The sequence below is a fragment of the Micromesistius poutassou genome (assembly GCF_964030765.1).
Source record: "Micromesistius poutassou genome assembly, chromosome: 2".
NCBI lineage: Eukaryota > Metazoa > Chordata > Actinopteri > Gadiformes > Gadidae > Micromesistius > Micromesistius poutassou.
In genome coordinates, this window is record NC_140272.1 from 6,687,744 (window position 1) to 6,710,073 (window position 22,330).

The 22,330-nt window shown below is 48.6% G+C and overlaps 3 protein-coding genes across 3 annotated transcripts; 1 reads left to right on the top strand and 2 right to left on the bottom strand.

The window, feature by feature from the left end:
• The first annotated feature begins 1,321 nt into the window (after nucleotides 1-1,321).
• rargb (retinoic acid receptor, gamma b) lies at nucleotides 1,322-7,062 on the top strand. The gene is made up of 8 exons (XM_084463838.1): nucleotides 1,322-1,462; nucleotides 2,163-2,304; nucleotides 2,613-2,776; nucleotides 3,260-3,436; nucleotides 3,750-3,954; nucleotides 4,398-4,556; nucleotides 4,793-5,267; nucleotides 6,600-7,062. Exons 1-7 carry the CDS (start codon nucleotides 1,346-1,348, stop codon nucleotides 5,140-5,142), a joined length of 1,314 nt encoding a protein of 437 aa, XP_084319964.1. The 5' UTR covers nucleotides 1,322-1,345; the 3' UTR covers nucleotides 5,143-5,267; nucleotides 6,600-7,062.
• Nucleotides 7,063-7,730: 668 nt separating this feature from the next.
• On the bottom strand, nucleotides 7,731-14,845 carry calcoco1b (calcium binding and coiled-coil domain 1b). The gene is made up of 14 exons (XM_084463937.1): nucleotides 14,793-14,845; nucleotides 13,328-13,463; nucleotides 12,798-12,900; nucleotides 12,220-12,437; nucleotides 11,799-12,011; nucleotides 11,227-11,375; nucleotides 10,977-11,046; nucleotides 10,634-10,888; nucleotides 9,889-10,014; nucleotides 9,399-9,494; nucleotides 8,763-8,817; nucleotides 8,578-8,681; nucleotides 8,249-8,300; nucleotides 7,731-8,066 (listed from the first exon to the last, which is right to left on the bottom strand). Exons 2-13 carry the CDS (start codon nucleotides 13,457-13,459, stop codon nucleotides 8,250-8,252), a joined length of 1,572 nt encoding a protein of 523 aa, XP_084320063.1. The 5' UTR covers nucleotides 13,460-13,463; nucleotides 14,793-14,845; the 3' UTR covers nucleotides 7,731-8,066; nucleotide 8,249.
• Nucleotides 14,846-17,972: 3,127 nt separating this feature from the next.
• Nucleotides 17,973-21,096, bottom strand: LOC311338866 (single-strand selective monofunctional uracil DNA glycosylase-like). Its single transcript, XM_084464202.1, has 2 exons — nucleotides 20,704-21,096; nucleotides 17,973-19,586 (listed from the first exon to the last, which is right to left on the bottom strand). The coding sequence occupies exons 1-2, from the start codon at nucleotides 21,007-21,009 to the stop codon at nucleotides 19,053-19,055; spliced, it is 840 nt and encodes a 279-aa protein (XP_084320328.1). The 5' UTR covers nucleotides 21,010-21,096; the 3' UTR covers nucleotides 17,973-19,052.
• Between the last annotated feature and the right edge of the window lie 1,234 nt (nucleotides 21,097-22,330).

Here is a 22,330-nt window from a genome sequence, read left to right on the forward strand (position 1 = left end):
GTTGAAAGACAAGTCCTCTCTGAGACACTTGGAGCTCCGCAGGAGGAGTCACCAGTGTGTGTAGTGTGTAGTGTGAAGTGTGTGTGTCTAGTGTGTGTAGTGTGTGTGTGCAGTGTGTGTAGTGTGTGTGCACTGTGTGTGCAGTGTGTGTAGTGTGTGCAGTGTGTGTAGTGTGTGCAGTGTGTGGTCAGACCAGGACCGGGTCATGTGACAGGTTGTAGGTCAGACCAGGACCGGGTCATGTGACAGGGTGTAGGTCAGACCAGCAGCAGCACAATGGCCGCCTGTGGCCAGCAAATGGCGTTATATGAGGGAGGCGTTGCCATGGCGTTAGGAGCCAGGAGCCCGTAAACAGAGGCTGTGTTTGTTCACATGGACTGAAGGTATAAAGGTGGGCTGGGGAGGCCACACTATAAAACAGACACACGGCACCCCGACACACACACACACACACCCCAACACACACACACACACCCCGACACACACACACACACACACACACACACACCCCAACACCCACATATAAAAACAGATAGACACACACACACACACACACACACAGACTTGCACACACACGTGCACACACACACACACACACACACACATGTGCGCGCGCAAACATATAAAAACAGACACACGCACACACACGTGCACGCACACACATATAAAAACTGACACACACACACACACACACATACACACACATGCACGCACACACATATAAAAACTGACACACACACACACATGCGCACACACACATAAAAACTGACACAAACACACACACACACCACACACACGCGGTCAGATGTCACTCAAAGAGACAACAGAGGTATGCAGCCCCGCCCCCTCAGACCAACCAATCAAATTTCAGCTGCCAATCAGCTTTTTATCAGCGGAGCCATCTGGCCATCAGCTAATTGTGTCCCTTTAACCCCCTGCCAATCAGCCCACAAGCCCCGCCCCTTTCTCTTTAAAATGACAGCTTTAACTTTCCCTCCCGGGGTGGGGGGGAGGGGGGGTCTGTGTGTTGACCACTCTTCCTTAATTACCTCCATCACACCTGGATCCCAGAGCAAACAGGATCATTCCTCCGGGGTAAAAGAACACCTTCGGGCTGTATGCATATTATCAGCCCTCCCTCCCCTCCTCCCCTCCTCTGTGTGTTAACCTGGTCCTCCTCTCTGTATTAACGCGGTCCTCCTCCTCCTCCTCTCTGTATTAACGCGGTCCTCCTCCTGCTCTCTGTATTAACGCGGCCCTTCTCCTCCTGCTCTCTGTATTAACGCCGTTCTCTGCTCTATGGCGCCCCCCAGCGGTGGAGACGCAGAGCAGCAGCTCGGAGGAGATGGTGCCCAGTTCCCCGTCCCCACCGCCCCCGCCCCGGGTCTACAAGCCGTGCTTCGTGTGCCAGGACAAGTCCTCCGGCTACCACTACGGGGTCAGCTCCTGTGAGGGCTGCAAGGTGAGCCAGACCCGCCGCACACCGCCACGGAGGAGGGCGGTGGACACGAAGCCCTCGATGTGGTTCAGCTTTTAAAACCCCACCCTCGCTTTTATTTGTGTCTTTATTGCAGTTTGTGTTAATGTTTTATACATCGTTTATATATATCATATTTTAAGGTTCATCTTGTATTTAGCGCCAATTGCCCTATGTAAAATAGATGACCTAGGTAGATGGTGATTATGGAATGTAAAATGCACTCTTATTGGCTTAGGATATAGCCAATGAGGCGCAGTCAATCAGCAGCGATCGGAGAGTAGTTAGGTTAGATACCATAATTTGGCCAAAATACTACTATGGCCATTATGCTATGAGGCAAACGATACGTGGGTTTCTTGACTTTCTATAGGCCTATATATAGAATATAATATAATTATTAAGAATTATAAAATAAATATAACGTCGATAAAGTTTTCCTCTCTTAATACTCACGGTATATTTATTTTCCAATTTCTACTGTGGGCTTTATTCCTCCTGTATTCTATTCGTGTGTTCTTATTTTCTTTACCAAGAGTTCAGCGTCGCTGTGTTTCTCGTGTCGCGGTGCCGCCCCCTGCTGGCCACTCCCGGCGTTACACGGCGCGCCGGCCCGTGCCAGTGAGAACGTCCCGACGCACTTTGGAAAGATATCTGACCTATATATACATTGTGCCTTGCTCAGGGCTTCTTCCGCCGCAGTATCCAGAAGAACATGGTGTACACCTGCCACCGGGACAAGAACTGCCAGATCAACAAGGTGACGCGCAACCGCTGCCAGTACTGCAGGCTGCAGAAGTGCTTTGAAGTAGGAATGTCTAAAGAAGGTGAGGGGAGGACACACACACACAGGCACACATGCACGCACGCATGCACAGCACGCGCACACACACACACACACACACACACACACACACACACACACACACACACACACACACCCACACACACACACACACACACACACACACACACTCACACACACACACAGTACTTTATCAAGAAGCACTGACAGCATATATTTCTAGAAAGGGTTAAAGGAGCCAAAATAAATAAAAGCCTAGTTTCTAAACTGGCACACTCTCCCTCCCTCCCTCCCTCTCTCTCTCTCTCTCCCCTCTCTCCCTCCCCCTAGCGGTGCGTAACGACCGCAACAAGCGGAAGAAGGAGGTGAAGGAGGAGGTGCTGATGCTGGAGAGCTATGAGCTGAGCGTGGAGCTGGAGGAGCTGGTGGGGAAGGTCAGCAAGGCCCACCAGGAGACCTTCCCCTCTCTGGGCCAGCTGGGAAAGTACCACACCGTGAGTACACACACACATATACACACACACACACACACACACACACACACCGTGAGTACACACACGTATACACACACACACACACACACACACCGTGAGTACACACACGTATACACACACACACACACACACACACACACCGTGAGTACACACACGTATACACACACACACACACACGCACACACACACACACCATGAGTACACACAAGTGTGCACACACACACACACACACACACACACACCGTGAGTACACACACACACACACACACACACACATATACAAGCACACACACGCACACATACACACAAACACACTGTGAGTACACACACACATACACGCACACACACTGTGAGTACACACACATACACACACACACACACACACACACACACACACACACACCGTGAGTACACACACACACACACACACCCCCGCCCACCCAGCCAAAGCGGGCTCAGTGCAACGTGCCCCCTCTCCTCCAGAACTCGAGTGCTGAGCATCGCGTGCAGCTGGACCTGGGGCTGTGGGACAAGTTCAGCGAGCTGTCCACCAAGTGCATCATCAAGATCGTGGAGTTCGCCAAGCGGCTGCCCGGCTTCACCACACTCACCATCGCCGACCAGATCACCCTGCTCAAGTCTGCATGCCTGGACATCCTGGTAGGAGCTCCTCCTCTCGTTCCTCCTCCTCCTCCTCCGCTTCCTCCTCCTCGCCCCACCTCCTCCCCCTCCTCCTCCTCTTCCTCCTCATCCCTCTCCTCCTCCCCCTCCATTTCCTTCTCCTCTTCCACCTCCTCCTCCTCCTCCAGCTTCTCCTCCCCTCTTCCTCTACCTCCTTCTCTTCCTCCTCCTCCTCCCTCGTACTCTGCTTCATGTCTCCTAACTCAACCCTTTGGTCCTCCTCCTCCTCTCCTCCTCCCTCATGTCTCCTAACTCAACCCTCTTCTCTCCTCCTCTCCTCCTCCTCCTCCAGATGCTGAGGATCTGCACGCGCTACACCCCGGACCAGGACACCATGACCTTCTCCGACGGCCTGACGCTGAACCGGACCCAGATGCACAACGCGGGCTTCGGGCCGCTCACCGAGCTGGTGTTCAGCTTCGCCGTGCAGCTGCTGCCGCTGGAGATGGACGACACCGAGACTGGCCTGCTCAGCGCCATCTGCCTGATCTGCGGAGGTACTGCAGCCAGGGCCGCTCTCAGTTTAACAGTGCTACCTGGATCACATTTACATTCAGGGCGTTTAGCGGACGCTTTTATCCAAAGTGACTTACAATAAGTACATTTGTCAGAAGAAAGAGAAACAATAATATATCGCTGTCGGTACAGTGAGGATGTTCATAGAACCAAGTGCCAAGCGCTAACAATCACTAGGTTAACCCATTCCCCGTATGCAACAAAGATAGCTAGGATAAGATGCTACACCATTATAAGTGCTGTTTTTAAGTGCCAGGACGTACAACATTCAATAAGTGCGTAAGGGGGGTGGGGGGGGGGTAAGGGTGGAGGCTATGAGGCCATCTGATCATTCCTGGGACGGTCCGTGGTCCGTGGGCCACAGAGAGGGGGTCCACCCCGAGCAGGTCTTCACCCCCCCTGTGCCCCCCCCCCCCCCCCCCAGACCGCATGGACCTGGAGGAGCCGGCCAAGGTGGACCAGCTGCAGGAGCCGCTGCTGGAGGCGCTGAAGATCTACGCCCGCCGCCGCCGGCCCAACAAGCCCCACATGTTCCCCCGCATGCTGATGAAGGTCACCGACCTCCGGGGCATCAGCACCAAGGGTCAGTCCCCCGCCCCGCCCCCTGAGGTCACGTGACCCGTCTCTGTGTGTAGTAATGTGTGGCTCTCTGTGTCTGGTGTTCCAGGTTTGTGTAGTTATGTGTCTCTCTGTGTCCCAGGTGTGTGTATGAGTGTGTGTACTGATGTCTCTGTGTCTCAGGTGTGTGTATTACTGTGTGTATGAGTGTGTGTATGCGTGTGCGTAATAATGTGTGTACTGATGTGTGTCTCTCTCCAGGTGCGGAGCGGGCCATCACCCTAAAGATGGAGATCCCCGGCCCGATGCCCCCTCTGATCCGGGAGATGCTGGAGAACCCGGAGGCCTTCGAGGACAGCAGCAGCGAATCCGGGGACAAGCCGGCCGCCAAGACCCCCGCGGACCCCCCCGCGGCCCCGTCAGCCGCGGCCCCGCCCGCGGCCCCGCCCACGGCCCCGCCCCCGACCATCAAGAAAGAGCAGGAGGAGCGGGCCACGACGTGCTCCGCCTCAGCCGAGCAGAAGAGGAGGGAGAAGGAGGCGGCGGGGGGCGAGGAGGGGGCGGACAGCGAGGAGGAGCTGTGGGGGGCCGCGGCGGCCGGGCTGCCCTGAAGAGACCCTCCCCGGGGGGGAGAGGGGGGCGAGGGAGGGAGAGAGAGACTTCACATGTAGAGACCGCATCCGGGGCCGACTCAGACCCCATCCTGGCCTCCCCGTCCGTGTATATAGGTCAATAGGTCAGCACACACACGCCCAGCGACACACACACACACCGACACCAAATGAACATGGAGGGGGGGGGGGGGGGGGGCAGGGGGGCAAAGCACTAGAGCCAGTGGTGGAGCACTGGGGGGGAAGGGGGGGGGGGAGGCTTCAACTTGCATACTCTGCCAAATACAAGACTGTCCGTTATTGTCCACGCAGCATGGAGCCAGACCCCCCACGGAGACTGTGGTGAGAGGGGGGGGGGGCGGCGGGGGGGACGCACTACCGCCACATCTGGAACATTGTCTCCTCCGCTGTGTTCAGCGTGTTCACCAGCACCTCCTCCGTCGGAGGCCTTTCAGGACCCACTTTATTCCTTTATCAAAATATAAACATTATTTTTCTATTTCTATGTTTTTTTCTCCTTCAGCATGTAGACTCTCTTCCTATGTTCATATCCCCATGGGTGGGCGTGGCTTAGCGCTGTTGCCCATTGGTGGCCGTGGCTTAGCGTTGTACCTCATGTGTGGGCGTGGCTTAGCAGTGTCCCCCGTGGGTGGGCGTGGCTTAGCGATGTACCCCATGGGTGGTTTAATGTTGTTCCTTGTGAGGGGGGGGTGGTTTAGCATTTCCCCATTGGGGGGGTGTGGCTTAGCGTTGTCCCCCATGGAGGGAGGGAGGAGTGGGCGTGGCCTAGCGGTGTGTTTGATTATGTTTTGTATGATTATCATTGAGTCCTATTAGAGTTTGATGGGAGAATCTTTAATTGTTACGTTATTGTTAGTATTCATTTCTCAAAGAGGCATCAGCACAGAAGAGTGAGGCAGAGAGAGAGCCTTAACATATTGATGAATATCAGGTATGCAGTTTAGCTCAGATCTTTTTGTAGCATCCGTGCCGGACCACTGAGCTGATAATGCTGAAGATATGACGGTTATGAAAACACAGGAACTTTACATGTACAATAACTCAGGGTGACGGCATCGCGCGGGTGCAGTATTTAATAAACAACCAATATTTGGAGATATTCCTGCACCAGTTACGATCGATTCTGGACTGACCAGGATGTGATGCTGCAGGAGACACAATCACTAGGCCTATGCAACACAGAGGATCCTTCACACGACAGCTCAACACAGCCTTACTTACATCGTTAAGTTGTCTCTTAACGAGGAATCACAATTCAAATCACAAATCCATCAATCTGTTTTTTCGTTTTTTCCACACACAATATTTGCACAATTGGTACCTCTCTATCCTGATCAGAGTTTGGACATTTTAACGGATGAATTTACAGAAACATGCTGAAGGTATAAGCTTTAATAAAATATATTGTCTTTTTGTTGGTGTGAAATGAAATTCAGAAACTACGGATGCAAGATGAACACTAAAGGCCAAACGCCTGGGGAGCCGTCGGAGAGGGTTTTAAAAGCAATGCTGATGGAAAAGGCTTAAGAGTAGAGATGGACGTGGATCACATGACCCATCTCCCAGACGATGCATTTAGGAATCGATGAACATTTGTGCACTTTCGTGTTCCATATTGTCAAAGTTAAAATATTTTATGATGTAAGATGTATTCTAATGCTAAGGATGTATTTTTTTCTTTCTGTTACTTGTTTCGAATTCTTTGAATATATTTGTGTTAATGTTTGATTATTACAATGTGTTTTTACGTTTTTCTGGGAAGCTCATTAATATGCAAACCCTCTGGAACTGATTATTCAGGGATCCTTTCAGCCCATGAACTCCTAACGTTGACCTTCGACTCCAGGGTGACCCGACAGAACCGATACCAAAGAACCGGACTTCCACACGGTGGCTGATGCTTTATATGTTGATGAAAGTATGTCAAACTTTTGCTGGATTGTTTTGACTGTGATGTTCTTGTATTTTGATAAATAATCGATTTTTAACAGATCTTTCCAATTGTAATCATTGTCATCCCGTAAAACCATTCAACGTCACGTGATCAAAAGACTTGACTCTGGTCGTGGGCATTTATTGATCCTTATGAAAGGAGCTTCCAAAAAACAATGTTTAAATAGGCTACTTGTTCAATCTCCCTGACTTATCATCCGATCAACTCTCACTTTCATACACAATTCAACAGCTCATTTCACACTTTTACCAGAATTCACACACATGCAGAAGTCATGAGTAGCATCCTAAAAAAAACCAAACTCATCATATAATCTAAGCACACATTGAAGTTTAAAACAAGTATTATATATTACCCAACTCATCATATAATCTAAACACACATTGACGTTTTAAACAAGTATTATATATTACCCAACTAATCTAAACACACATTGACGTTTTAAACAAGTATTATATATTACCCAACTCTTCATATAATCTAAACACACATTGACGTTTTAAACAAGTATTATATATTACCCAACTCATCATATAATCTAAACACACATTGATGTTTAAAACATGTATTATAAATGACACAATGCATCATATAACCTGAACACATTGAAGTTTAAGACATGAACCAGCAACACGAGGCATGGATGTTGAGCTGGAGATGTTGAGGATCTTCTAAGTCCTTGCCTCTTTCTCTATCGTCTCTAACTGCACGGGTAGGTGTGATGTAATGTTCAAAGGTGCCCACTTATTCTACAAAATTAAGTTGCACACAAATGGTAAAAAACCTCTGATAATTTGGTTTTAAGAGATTCAAAGTACAAAGGTATAATATACACACATCTACTGGCTCACTGCATATCAGTACCCCAGAACACATGACTAGATCCTAACGGAGATGATCAGTAACCGTCAGTTCTCACTGTCACCACAAGAGGGCGCGAGTCAATGATCTGTGGAAGGACAGAGGATGATGTGTTAAGACTCTTACAAACAGAGCTTAAAATAAACATGACAAGCCTGTTTGACATTTCATGTTGTATCTCAGATCTAGCTATGCTACTGTCAGTGTAACCCCAAGCAGAAGTTATCCAGAAACATTAGTGCTTCTGCTCAGACCAGTGCGGTGGCTCACCTCAGCAGGGTGCGACCAGCGGCCCGACTTCCTCGACCTCAGAGTCCGACTCCTGCTCTTCCATTCAGGTTCCAAGAGACAACAAAAGAGAATGGAGTAAATATAACATAGTTCAGAAGAGGGGGATTCATTTACTCTGCAGTAAGCAGCAATTTATGTGTTGTAGTGACACATAAACACACACACACACACACACAGAGGCACAGACCAACAGAGGCACACACACACACACACACACACACACACACACACACACACACACACACACACACACACACACACACACACACACACACACACACACACACACACACACACACACACCCCACCTGTGTGTCCTCGTTGGGAGCCTTGTCCGTGTCCTGGGGGCCCTGCTCCTCTCCCGGGCTCGCGGGCGTTCCAGGTGTGTGCGGGCTGAGGGGGCCGCCGTCGGCTGAGGGGAGATCACCGTTATGACCGTGTGTTTCTACCGCTTCATGAGCTGAGGTGTCAGAGCGGGAGGCTAAACACTCACAGCGAGGGGGGATCCCCAGCCGCTGCTCCAGGTGACGCACGTAGCCGTCCGGATCCTGTCCGTCACACCGCCAGCGGCAGCGTGTGTGAAGTATGGATGCGTTAGGTTCAGTGTGTTAGGTTCAGTGTGTACAGTGTGTTAGGTTCAGTGTGTACAGTGTGTTAGGTTCAGTGTGTTAGGTTCAGTGTGTACAGTGTGTTAGGTTCAGTGTGTTATGTTCAGTGTGTGAGTCACAGTGTTAGATACAGTGTGTGAGGAATGGATGTGAGAGAACAGAAGACATTTAATGAGAAAAGGCTGCGTTGACCCGAGATCTGCTCCTGCTGACCGTGACCCACCAGCCAGCTCTATGACACACCTCTATAGTATGACTTCCTCTTATACATAGTAAGTTTAATACTCTCCTTACAGTTACCAGCCAGCTCCCCATGGACATTTATATATATATATATATTGTTATTGTTATTGTTATAAGCGAAATAATTAAAAATGTTCTGCCTGTATATCAATTATGGCCCCCATTGCACTCCGGATCCCCCACTCTGCGTTCCTTAATAAAAAAAAACTCTAAAAAACTGATGTTCCTTTAAGGTTCCCGGAGCCTTTTAAAGTGGTGTTCCAGCGGGGGCCCCTTGCCTGTCTCTCTGCATGCTGCGGCTCGCTATCCTTCTGCAGGGCCCTCAGCTGGGCCCTCAGCTCCTGCACCTCCCGCTTCGCATCGCCCAGCGTCACCTGCAGGGGGCAGCGATGCTGAGTTTAGATGCAACATGATAAACAACACGACGTGTTTTCACCGGGGACCGGCAGAGGGGAATCCGAGCCGGTCTGACTGGATGGTCCTCATCATGCTGCTGCGCTCCTCAAGAACGCGGTACCAGGAAATGTTTACGGGTTACTTGTGTCACCGACCTCATGGGTCTCCTGGCTGTTGCCAATATGCTAATGGATACCACTAGCGTATGTTTATTCACCGGGATTTTCTCCAGCTGCCGAAATATGAGTCAGTCAGCAGTGTTCCTGGAGGTCTAAGTGGCGTACAACAGCTTCTATTTATAACCCTTGATGTGTTTACCTTCCCGGTGTTGACACCCAGGAGGATGTCAACGCTGGATGTTGACGGACTCACCCTGTTGCAGTCCTTCTGCCTCTCGAGGTCCGCCTCCAACTCCTCCCTCTCCCTCCGCTCCTCCCCCAGCCACTCCTCCCGGCACTGCACCTCCCGGCTCAGCTGCGCCACCTTACTCTGCTCCACCTGCAGGGAGACCACACGTTAACACTGCTCTACCCTACCCTGCTCCACCCTTCTCTGCTCCACCCGCAGGGAGACACATCAGCACGTTAACACTGCTCCACCCTACCCTGCTCCACCCTTCTCTGCTCCACCTGCAGGGAGACACATCAGCACGTTAACACTGCTACACCTTACCCTGCTCCACCTGCAGGGAGACACATCAGCACGTTAACACTGCTACACCTTACCCTGCTCCACCTGCAGGGAGACACGTGAACACTGCTCCAACTTACTCTGCTTCACCTGCAGAGAGACACTAAACACGTTAACACTGCTCCACCCTACTCTGCTACACCCTACTCTGCTTCACCTGCAGCGAGACACGTTAACACTGCTCCACCCTACTCTGATCCACCTGCAGCGAGACACGTTAACACTGACCTTACAATTAACCTAGCGATTGTTAGTGCTTGACGCTTGGTTCTATGAACATCCTTACAGTGCTGACAGGGATATATTGTTGTTTCTCTTTCTTCTGACATATGCACTTATTGTAACCGTTTCATTTGAATTTAGGGCATTTAGCAGACACTTTTATACAAAGCGTCTGCTAAATGCCTCCCCCCCCCACCCCCTTCACCTGGGCGGCCTTCCGGAACGCGTCCCTCTCCTGGGCCCAGCTGGCCTGGGCCTCCTTGAAGGCCACCTCTTGCTCTGAGAGCTGCAGGGTGAGGCGGGCCGCCTGCAGGCGTGTCTGGTGCAGCTCCCCGTGGGTGGTGCTGCGGTGCAGGCCCAGCTCCGCCAGCTCCCGGCGGAGACCCTCCCCCACGCGCTCGCTGGCCTCCAGACGCTCCTGCAGTGACCGCGCCGACGCCAGCGCTGCCTGCTGCTCCACCTGTCCCGGAGACACCGTCAGCACGCCGTCAGCGGACATACAGGTGGTGTGGAAACATTGTAGCGGTACTTTCTCTGAGGTTATATACCTGCAAGGCCTTCCTCTTCTCCTCCTCATACTTCAGCTGGTCACACATCTTCCTCACCCTCTCCTTCATCCTGATGGGTGAGAGGAGACACAGTACATGAGCTGGTTCTACAGAGGAGACCCAGTACATGAGTAGAGCTGGTTCTACAGAGGAGACACTAGATGGTTCTACAGAGACACTAGATGAGTAGAGCTGGTTCTACAGAGGAGACACTAGAGGAGGTACTAGAGAGCTTCGTCGTCAGGGTTACCTCTCCAGGGCGCTGTCCGTCTCCCTCCCACAGTCGCTGAGCACCTGCACGTCTTCCTCCAGCTCTCTGATCCTCTGCTCGTCCTCCTCCTTCTCCGACAGCAGCTGCGTCAGCTCCGAGGACAGGCTCTCTCCCGTCTCCTGCACATCCTGTCACAGTCGGCCTGTTACTCCTCATGTGTGACGTGCTGATGCTTTCACTTTATCTGGGGTATTTTTATCCTCTCATTTGGTGAGACTGCAAAGGCTCAAGTTAAAGGCTCAGTTATGGTTCAACATTGAGGCAACGCAAGGGGGTTTATGGACCCGTTACGTCCTTGCAACCCCTCTTGCATCCACCTAAAGTGCGCCTCCCAAAAATGTAACCTTGCATCGGGGCGACGCAGCAGCAAGGGCTGTGATTGGTGCACTCACTAAAACCTGAAGCAGAACCAAAAGAGGTTCACGACTGCATCGAAGCCTCTGCGCGGTCATTGTGTTGCGTCAACGTGGAACCATAACCTTCTGTCATTTACAGAAACCATCAATTCTGACAGGGTCTCATGATTCCTTCTCCTGTGGGTCTCTCTGTACCTTGTTCCTTCCCTCCACCCTCCTCAGCTTGTCGCGGCTCTGACCCATGTCCGCCCTGAGCTCAGAGATCTCCTTCTGCAAGGCCGCCCTCTCGCTCTCCCACTCGGCCCGCTGCGCTTCATGTCTCTGTGTCTCCGTTTCCTTGTCTCGCTGGGACAGCTCCAGCTCCAGCCTCATGCCCTGCTGCCCCTTCAGACTGTCGTCCAGCTGGCTCTGGGGAGGAGAGAGGCACAGGGAAAGACCAACGGGTTGAGGAGGATGTAGGGCTGCTACAAACCAGAAGATATGCCTCCAGAGTTCACTTTCCGTTTGTTTTCATCCAATCATGTTGCTGGAGGCGGGGATCTGCCGCTTCATTGGCCAGCAGCGAAGACAAACTCAGTCAGCAGTTGTAAACTGTTTCTGTGACGGTCAAACTCACCTTGAGGAGCTGAGCCTTGGGGATGACCAGGAGCATCTCCTCCTCCTCTTCATCCCGCTCTCCTTCCTCCTCGTCACGCTCCTCTGCCATGGTCTCCAGGTCGTCCAGTGGCTCCGGGGAGCAGAAGGTGAAGTGAGGGCTGCGGGCCCAGACGAACCCGCCCTCGTTCACGTAGACAAACTGGTACTGGGCGGGGCCGGGCCGGGGCAGGTAGAACGCTGCTCAGGAACCAGGGGGCGTTCTGTTAGCTACTAGGGTTGGCTAACAGGGTCGGCTAACAGGGTGAGCTAACAGGGTCGGCTAAGAGGGGGGGGGGTAACAGGGTGAGCTAACAGGACCAGCTAACAGGGTGAGCTAACATGTGATAAAATTAACAGTGTGATGAATACCTAAATATTGTATATCTATCTATTAGAAATAGAATCTGTGTTTCATCAAATATTTACCAAGAAACTAACAAGATAAAGGAATAAATATGAAACAAAAAAATTTTTACTTCACAGAATTTATAACAAATAGTTGGCTATAGTATAGTATTTAAAAAAATCATATTTTGTAGGATTGAAAAACCTTCATACCCTGAAAGACGGCACAGCAGTTGAGATTGGCCCCTTTAGAGCGGCCCTCAGGGACCACAGCCCAGGTGTAGGTGTGGTAGTCCTTCACCGAGGACCAGCCCACCTGGAAGACCCCCAGAAGACCACCAGAACAGTCACACCACAGAGCCCAGAACAGTCACACCACAGAGCCCAGAACAGTCACACCACAGCACTCAGAACAGTCACAGCACAGAGCTCAGAACAGTCACACCACAGCACGGAGCAGTCACACCACAGCTCAGAACGGTCACACCACAGAGCTCAGAACAGTCACAGCACAGAGCTCAGAACAGTCACACTACAGAGCTCAGAACAGTCACACCACAGAGCTCAGAACAGTCACACCACAGAGCTCAGAACAGTCACAGCACAGAGCTCAGAACAGTCACAGCACAGCTCAGAACGGTCACACCACAGCATGGAGCAGTCACACCACAGCTCAGAACGGTCACACCACAGCACGGAGCAGTCACACCACAGAGCCCAGAACAGTCAGCCGTCCTGTTCACCTGGAAGAGGCCGACCCAGTCTTTGCAGCTCCAGGGGTGCTGGGAGGAGATGCTGTAGTGGCAGTCCACCCTGGTCTCAGGGAAGTACATCTGGCCCACGTTACGGAACACCACGTTGGCTGGTTCCCCCATGCTGCTGTCCAGAGGGAGAACAACAAGATGCTTTAAGGGGTTCTGGTGGCCGGCCAGCCCAGAACAGGCGGTGGAACGTGACACTAGGACTGGTATGCTGCTGGTCATGGTGCTGCTGGGGGTCATGGTAGTGGGGGTCTGGGTTCCAAGGTGTTAGTAAACAACACTAGTCTAAAGGTTTCTAACAGATAGTGGATGTGTTCTATAGTTCAGAGGATATACTTACGAGAGCTTGCATCCACTCCAGTGGAAGGAAGCTGACCAGACCTGAACTGTCCTCTGGGAGAGACCAGAGTCTGCTTCACTGGACGACCGTGACTCAACATCTGCTCCCTCCTGGCTGACCCCAGCACTGCCCAGTAAGTATCAATCCCTGCCCAGTAAAGGGTTCTTTATGGTCCTACGTTCACGCAATGCAAGGGGGTTACGGACCCCTTACGTCCTTGCGGACCCTCCTTGTGTCCACCGCAAGGGCCTGACGTGCGCTTCCCAAAAATTCTAACCTTCCGTCGAGGTGACGCACTCGCAAGGGCTGTGATTGGTCCGCTCACTAAAACCTGACGCAGGACCATAAATGTTCATGACTACGTCGAAGCGTCTGCGTGGTCCTTGCGTTGCGTGAATGTGGGACCATAAAGAGTCCTTAAGTATTAATCCCTGCCCAGTAAGCATATCAATCTCTGCCCAGTAAGTGTATCAATCCCTGCCTGGTAAGTGTATCAATCTCTGCCCAGTAAGTCTATGAATCCCTGCCCAGTAAGCGTATCAATCCCTTCCCAGTAAGCATCCATCCCTGGCTAGTTAGTATGAGATGCTTTAAGGGGTTCTGGTGGCCGGCCAGCCCAGAACAGGCGGTGAAACATGACACTAGGACTGGTATGCTGCTGGTCATGGTGCTGCGGGTCATGGTAGTGGGGGTCTGGGTTCCAAGGTGTTGGTAAACAGTCTAAAGGTTTCTGACAGATAGTTGATATGGTCTATAGTTCAGAGGATATACTTCACTGAACTGCTGAATGTAATGTCAATGGCTGTTCTTCTTAAAGGCAAAAGACTCAACTTGCTTTGTGATTTCACAAAAGGTTCCAAAAAAGCTTCACCGCAGTAAATGTTCACATGTTCAACCAAAATGGTTGCGTGGTTTCTATATTATATATATTCTATATTATATTATATAAGTCAAATAAAATTTAAGATAAAATGTCATCATACATTTGAATGTAAACGTAATATATCTTAGATGTAACAATAGCGCTCCTTTCTTACAATTGTGACTATTGACATATTGAGCTATTAACAAAGTTGTTACTTTGACGAACAACCTTACAGAACCTACCTGTAGAGTAGATCTTAGGATGTCCAGAAAAGTCTTATTAAATGTTGGGCTGCATCTGCCTTGGAGGTGCCATTTATATAAAGTGAGCGGTCAGCCTGAGGATGAGGGACTTGTAGCATGTGTACCAACATGGTGCGCTCACTCTCTCATGGGAGATGTAGTCCCAGAGAACACATACATTGTGCACATGCTGTGTTGATTCAGAGTATAGACTACATCTCCCATTTCAGGAAGGCTCAGACATGATACATGAATGTGCTGCTATTGCTTTAGGTGTTGCACAATGTGTTTCTCAGTAGAAGCGGGGAGGCAGTATATTTATGTATTTAAAGTCCCACTGGAAACGTATTAATAGCATAAACCTGCCAGCTGTCTGAACACCATTTAATTCACTCGCACTAAAGGGTGTGTGTGTGTGTGTGTGTGTGTGTGTTTATGAGTGAGTGTGGTGTTTCTGTGTCGAAACCCAGAAGAACCTGTGTGTGATCATCTTACACAGAGGGAATTTGGTTAATGCATTACATGACACATCATATCCAATCACGTACAAACTGTTTTGTTTTCGTGTCCAGGGGAATGATAAACAGGTCTAGGTAAAGTGCTGGGTCATCAGACACTAATAGCCCGTGCCTCTGGGAGCTTGCATCCACTCCAGTGGACAGAAGTTGACCTGAACTGATATCTGGGTGAGACCAGAGTCTTCTCCACTGGATGACCTTGACTCAACATCTGCCCCCTCCTGGTTGACTCCAGCACTGCCCAGGAGGAATCAATCCCCGCCCAGTAAGTATAAATTCCTGCCCAGTTAGTGTATCAATCCCTGCAGTCTCCTCTATTGTAGCTGTTGTTGTCATAACATGTACTTTTCCCATAGACCTCCCCATAAAACTACAGAGAACGAGCTGTGATTGGCCACAGAGAATGCGCTGTGATTGGCCATGAAACATTGAAGAGCTAGGCCTACCTAACATCATTGCTGGAACATTTGATGATGAATAATGGCTTGCGTTAATAATGATAAAATCTTTCCCATCTGTATTGGATCATACCTGCAAAGGGTTGAAAAAGGTGACAAACTAAACCATTGTAGGGGGGTCTGGGGGCATCTCCCCCAGCCAAATTTTGCTATTTTAACATGTAAATTAAGCATTCTGGTGTACTCCCAGAAGAAAATAAAGGGAAAAGACAACATTTTCTTATAGTAAAAATGGCACATTTATTAACCCATAAACTGGTCAGTTACGACTGAGCAGTCCACTCCAGGACTGGAACGATGGGGAAAGAAACGCGCGCTGTGGTATATCTTGATAGCGATTGGTGGTCATGGAACATGGAACGTGGAACGTGGAGTCATTTGGCCAAAGATTTTTGTTATTGTGAAGATAGCAAACTTGTTTCTCGCTCATTATACAGTCGGTTATTATCAGGGGTGCACATAACTTTTTTAGTGAGTTACTCATTTGAGTACCAGGAGATGGTGTTCGGTACGCACTCCACACGTAGCGTCGTTTTGATAATAATAAAGGCGATTAATTAATTAATTAATGATAAGGGGGGGGAGAGTGTTTGGTTGCGGTCGGGCAGGATTGTTGACGGGGGGGTCCAGTCCGTCACTGCCACGGAGCGATAGGATGTCTCACAGTGACGGATATTGGATCAGCTGATTTTGCGCAGTTCTCCAGTGTGCGCGCGGTGCACACAGCGGTGCACACTGCGCTCCGGCTCCGCCTTTTTTTTTGCAGGTGTTTTTTTTTTTGGACCTGCGCGCGCATCTTTTTTTTTGGACCTGCGCGCGGATCTTTTTTTTTGGACCTGCGTGAGCATCTTTTTTTTTGGACCTGCGCGCACATCTTTTTTTTGGACCTGCGCGCATGTAAAAAAAAAGATGTGTGCGCAGGTCAAATTTTTTTAATTATTTTTTTCATATAATTATTTTTTCTAGATTTTTCTATTTTTTGTTAAATATTTTTTTTTGCATAATTTTTTTAATATAATTTTTTTTAATATAATTTTTTTTTTAACTCTCCGGAGTTTATTTTTTATTTATTATTATTATTATTACTTTTTTTGTGTCCTCCTTGGTCTATTGTTGTTCTGGGATGCACTAGCTTTATTTGCACTCAGTGGCCCATCCTTGTCGGAGGCCTTCTGTACCTGTGAGGTAGAATGGAGGGGGTCCGATTTTTCTGTCTCTCATTTACTCCCGTCTCTCACTCAAACATACGCGCACACACAGCTCCAAGTTGTCTCTATACTATATTTCTTCTCCTTTCTCCCGTCATAACAACATTACTGTATGTAACCGTGGCTATCTGTTGCGTGGCTTTCCCACTAAGATAGCTTTCTTTATAAAACATTAGTATTCATTTTTAGTGTTTATCATGTCACAGAAACCACAGTGAATCCTGTGTTTCTGTGCCCCACTGTGGTGTCGACAGCACAGAGCTCCGGTACCGTTACAGGACAGCGGTGGTTTCTTTCAGCTTGTATTGTATTCCAATTCTAGTGAAAAACACACATAACATTAGCTTGAAAGAAAAAAATGTTTAAGGATGCTTATCTTTGCGTGAATTTTGGGATGACTCGTCTACCAATGACTTCAAGTTGGTTGTGTTTTAACCGGTGATTGTTGCGCCAAACTGTTTACAAAGGGACACTTGCTTGCGACACAGCAAGCGCCTGCTAGTTGACCTGCCGGGCGGGACGATCAGTACTTCCCCACATAAAGAGCTTAGTTCTGATTGGATCGCTTCCCAAATCGTCCCGCTTACATTTTCGTCTCGTTTTTATTTGTTAACAAAAGTTTCAAAAGATTTCGTCGTAGTTTTTTATTTATTTATTTAGTTATCGTCTCGTTTTCGTCAGACTGTAGACCCCCCACCCCCAATGTTTTCTCAATGGATCTCCACGAACCACACAAGTGGCCAATTTTGTTTAAAAAAAACGGCGAATTTCACCGAAAGGTGACTAGTTTGCATGCCTGTTGGATATTCGTGACCAGATCAGCTGCCTGAGGATTGTTTTTCTTCAACAAACCTTCCAATCACATTCATCCTTAGTGCATCCCAGAGTCATTTATCATGTATATTGTTATTAATATTATTAACCGTGCATGAGATCTGATTTACATTGTGGCAGGTTTTGCAATCGACGGTCAATCATTCATCTGTATTCAAATAATTTAGAATTATTATATTTTATTTAAAATACAGAAAGCAACAAAACATGACAACTTTATTGGAAAAGTTTGTAAATACGTTGAAAAGTATAAAATGAATGAAATAGGCGACATAATAGGCCTGGGAGATATGGCTGAAAGACATTTCACGATATAACTTGATCATATTGATCGATAACTATTGATCATTTTAATGACCTAAAAAGACTAAGAATTACCATGCTGGATTTAAACACTACTGTTTAACACTTAATATGACCTTCCACTGTTCTTCGTTGATAAATACTCCAATGTCGATACAACAATGAATTCGGTGGTATAGTCTCTAATCAATATATATTGAACATGTTTTATATTGATATTGATCAAAAGTCTATCACAATATGATAATTTATTGTTTTATTGCCCAGGCCTAGCATATAACATAGGCTACCATCACCAGGATGATTAAAATTAAATAAAAAGGAAATTAGTATAATTTTTTTTTAAAGTATAAAGTATTTTTTTAAAGTATAAAGTATAGATATAAAGATAGTCTTTGAGAAAACCCATGCAGTGGATTTCCTGTAAGTGTAAAAGCGGAACTCTTGAGTCATTTAGGACACAAAACTGTCCTACAGAGCGACTGGGATCTCATGATGCCTACTGGTGGATACTGGGCATCGAACCCAGTAAAAATGGTGAGTTTCTTTTCACCTAAAACAAATAAAGCATAAAAAGGTACATGTGGGTACTATCTCTCTTCAAGGCATCGAGATGATGCAGATATTGCAAAAAAACAGTTATTTGGAAGATTAGTGTTCCTATACCCATGAATTTAAGAAAATAGTCTTTCAATTACTTTTAAATCCCTTTGAATGCAAAGGAAATCCTGCAGGTTTATGCTACCTGAGCATAAGATTTACAGTGCAGATGCGATTCCAAATAAATATCTGAAAATGCTGATCCCTGATATATATTAATAAAGTGTTATCTATTAGTGTCAGAAACCAAGATAGATGAAGCTAAAAATAAGGCTTTCCAGAAATTGCAGCTAGCTCTCGCTCCCTGCAGCTCTCGCTGCAGGTATACTCGGCCAAAGGTCACTGGTTCCTCAAAAGAGCAAGCACACCCAGTTCCTCCAGTGTGACCATGGCAACCTCCGCCCAGCCCTGATTGGCTCGAGGGTTCCTGGGTGAGGGATGCATGATGCCCTCCACCCTCACGTTGTCCATACCGGCGGCAGACAGAGCTTTCCGCGCCCGATTCTCTGCCACCCGTCCGACGCCGATCACCATGGTGACCCCCAGCGCCCGGACCGCTTGGCACAGCGCCGCGTCGCACAGCGCAAGCAGGGTGTTGCGCTCCTCCACCGCCAGTTCCGGGGGCGTGATGTTCTTGCCGCTCTCAGTCATGAACATGAGCGGGCACAGGTTGTGCACAAAGCAGTGGCGGAAGAACCGCTCCGGCTCCCCGCAGAGCTGCCGGAAGAGGCCCCAGAAGCGGGCTCCGCTCACTTCGCTCTTGGTGCTGGCGAACCCCATGATGCGTCTCTTGGGGTGCTCCTCCGCTGGGAGCCCCACCTCGCCCGTGATCCCGAACCAGTCACGCACCACGTTGACCTCACCGAATGGGACCTGGAGAAGGGAATAAAAACATTACATTGACATTTAGGGGAATTTATCCAAAGCGACTTACAACGGTTCATACAACACATTCACACCCTGACGGCGGAGTCAACCATGCAAGGGACAGCCAGCTCGTTGGGAGTAGTGATGGTGAGATGAAGCTTCATAACACATTGAAGCCTTCCAGCCAAATGTGTTGAAAAGAAGGTTCATTTCTCGAGGCTTCGGATGCTCACTAGGGACACCTAGTGGTCAATAAAAAAACAAGAAAAATAATAGTCTGATAGTCTTTGGTTTGATTACACAACCCTATACCCTATACTAACCCATGAAGACACTGAATCCCATCCTAACACAGACCTCTCCCAGTGCTGCTTAGCTAAAGTACCAGTGAGCAGTCATACCCATTAGGCTACGGTAAAACATGTTACATTTTTTACTATGTACTATAAGATTATGCAGTACTTCATTCATAAATCTAGATATCAAGAATCGAAAATAGAACAATTCTTTTTTTATATAGATTTACTTTTTTTTTTATATAGAAAGAGATAGAGAGGAAGGCATGGGAGACAGAGGGGAGGACATGCAGCAAATGACTACGGGTAGGATTCGAACCCGGGGCGCTGCGTTGAGGACTGTGCCTACATGGTACTCGCTTTAACCCGGTGCGCATAAAATAGAAGGATTCTGCCATCGATTTTGTTGTAGGCCCTATCAAACTTAGGTAGTTTTTTTATGGGAACGACAGAAGGCTCGACACAACAAGCTTCATTTGGAACTCCCCCTTTTGCTCGATACGTGCTCCAAAGCTTCGCTTCATATTGGCCATCACTAGTCGGGAGCAGTCAGGGTGAGGCGTCTCGCTCAGGGACACTTCGACGCTCAGCTAGGAGGAGCCGGGGATCGAACTAGCAACCTTTCGGTTACCAGTCAACCCGCTCTACCGACTGAGCAACTGCCTCCCAAAAACATAGCACTTACAGGTCTGTTGGTTAACGTGAAGTCGACAGCTTTAGCCTAATTATAGGCTTCGCGTTCATATTAACAACTACCTATGCATCACGAAATTCCTGCAACACATTGAATGATGTGGTGAATATACTCAATATATACACAGCCTCACCCCCGTCTGCGCCATGCCGAAAGGTCCAGGGTTCATCCCCAGGAACAGGACGCTCTGGCCCCCCTGACAGAACCTCTGGACGAAGGCTTGGTGCGGCTCCCAGGCGTACTGCAGCGGGCGGTACACGTACCGCACCGGGGGGCCGAAACCCAGCCGGCCGAGGTCCGCGTTGAGCCTCAGCTCAACCTCCAGAAACGCTCTGGCGCTCATGTTGTTGGTGTCTGGATGTTTACAAATAAGGGACAGGCTTTCGTTTTCCTCCCCGTCACAGGGAATTTCAACTCTTGGCGTTGCACTGTGGTTCATTGTTAGCTGTCCGGGTTATAATTACCCTGCATTAAGAACAAGGTATGATGATCCTTCACCTGTCAGTCCCGGTTATCTCATGGGTTCTCTTCTCTGGTTTCAGCCATTTGCAGAGGATCTGGTTGTTTTCTTTTGTGTTCTTCTTCGGCCAGCCGCAGAACCGCGGACCCTACCGCCCCCTGGAGGACACTCACCGCCTAGCAAGACACTCACCCCCTTGGGGCAGTGCTGCTGTATCTGCTCATGCGCGGCTCGCGAGACTCATGCGGCCCGCCAAGCTGACGCTGTAGTCGTTGGCTCACATGGCAGCTAATAATTATGTATGTGATAATGCAGCCAATACACATAATTCATAAATATATTCAACAAAGTTGATATTTTAATGGATGTCGCTAAAGGGGTGGAAACGGTAACTAATCAGGCAACACTGCACACTGTAGTAGTAACAGCGTAGTAGCGTCAGTTTGGCTAATTCGTTGAGTCATCCGATGCTAGCTAGCGTGATGTTCACGTCAACCAAAAAATCAACACGAAGACTAGTGGGCAGACAGCAGGTGTTCAGATTAAAGACATAAAGCTACGAGCCATACATACAAGGTGAGCACATGAAATAAATAAAAAATGTTCGGACATTTTTTTATTTGTCCTCTACGGATCCAACCCTTTGTGTTTAATATTCATACAAACCCGCTCCAGTTTCATATAAATGTAAATGTTACCTTTTGGTAACTTGGTAAATAAGTAACTTGGAGCGCGAGCGCCATTTGCAAACCATGCATCCAAAATTAAAATTCTAACTGCAAATATAACACACACACACACACACACACACACACACACACACACACACACACACACACACACACACACACACACACACACACACACACACACACACACACACACACACACACACACACACACACACACACACACACACACACACACACACAATATAAAGACATGGACATGCATGCTTGCTTCCATTCATCCCAGTATTAAAGGTAAGCCTATTTTAAATTAGGTTTATATTTGCTGCATCACATATGTTGTGGTTTGACACATTAGTAGGCAGGTGCGTAAAGGTGACATATTATACCACTGGTGTGAAGAGGCAGATTTTCAAAATGGCTTGTTATGGCTAACCACACTCACACTTGGTTGTATAATATGTCACCTTTAACGGTTGGAGTGGCATTTGACTCACCTCCTAGCAGTACACTCTTCTTCTCCTTCTTCCCCCCCCCCCCCCCCCAATAAACCATCCCATCAATCAAATATATTTAGCATTAGGAGATCAAATCAGCAGAACGAGTTAAAA

Excerpts from the sequence above, each read along its gene's own strand:
- rargb (XM_084463838.1), top strand. The coding sequence starts at position 1,346 with ATGGTGCCCAGTTCCCCGTCCCCACCGCCCCCGCCCCGGGTCTACAAG. Across the intron at positions 2,777-3,259 it reads AGCTGGGAAAGTACCACACC|AACTCGAGTGCTGAGCATCG; the intron begins GTGAGTACACAC and ends CCTCTCCTCCAG. Across the intron at positions 4,557-4,792 it reads CCGGGGCATCAGCACCAAGG|GTGCGGAGCGGGCCATCACC; the intron begins GTCAGTCCCCCG and ends GTCTCTCTCCAG.
- calcoco1b (XM_084463937.1), bottom strand. The coding sequence starts at position 13,459 with ATGGGGGAACCAGCCAACGTGGTGTTCCGTAACGTGGGCCAGATGTAC. Across the intron at positions 10,015-10,633 it reads CGTTCCGGAAGGCCGCCCAG|GTGGAGCAGAGTAAGGTGGC; the intron begins GTGAAGGGGGTG and ends GTCTCCCTGCAG. Across the intron at positions 8,818-9,398 it reads CGCAGCATGCAGAGAGACAG|GATCCGGACGGCTACGTGCG; the intron begins GCAAGGGGCCCC and ends TGTGACGGACAG.
- LOC311338866 (XM_084464202.1), bottom strand. The coding sequence starts at position 21,009 with ATGAACCACAGTGCAACGCCAAGAGTTGAAATTCCCTGTGACGGGGAG. Across the intron at positions 19,587-20,703 it reads TCGGCATGGCGCAGACGGGG|GTCCCATTCGGTGAGGTCAA; the intron begins GTGAGGCTGTGT and ends TCCCTTCTCCAG.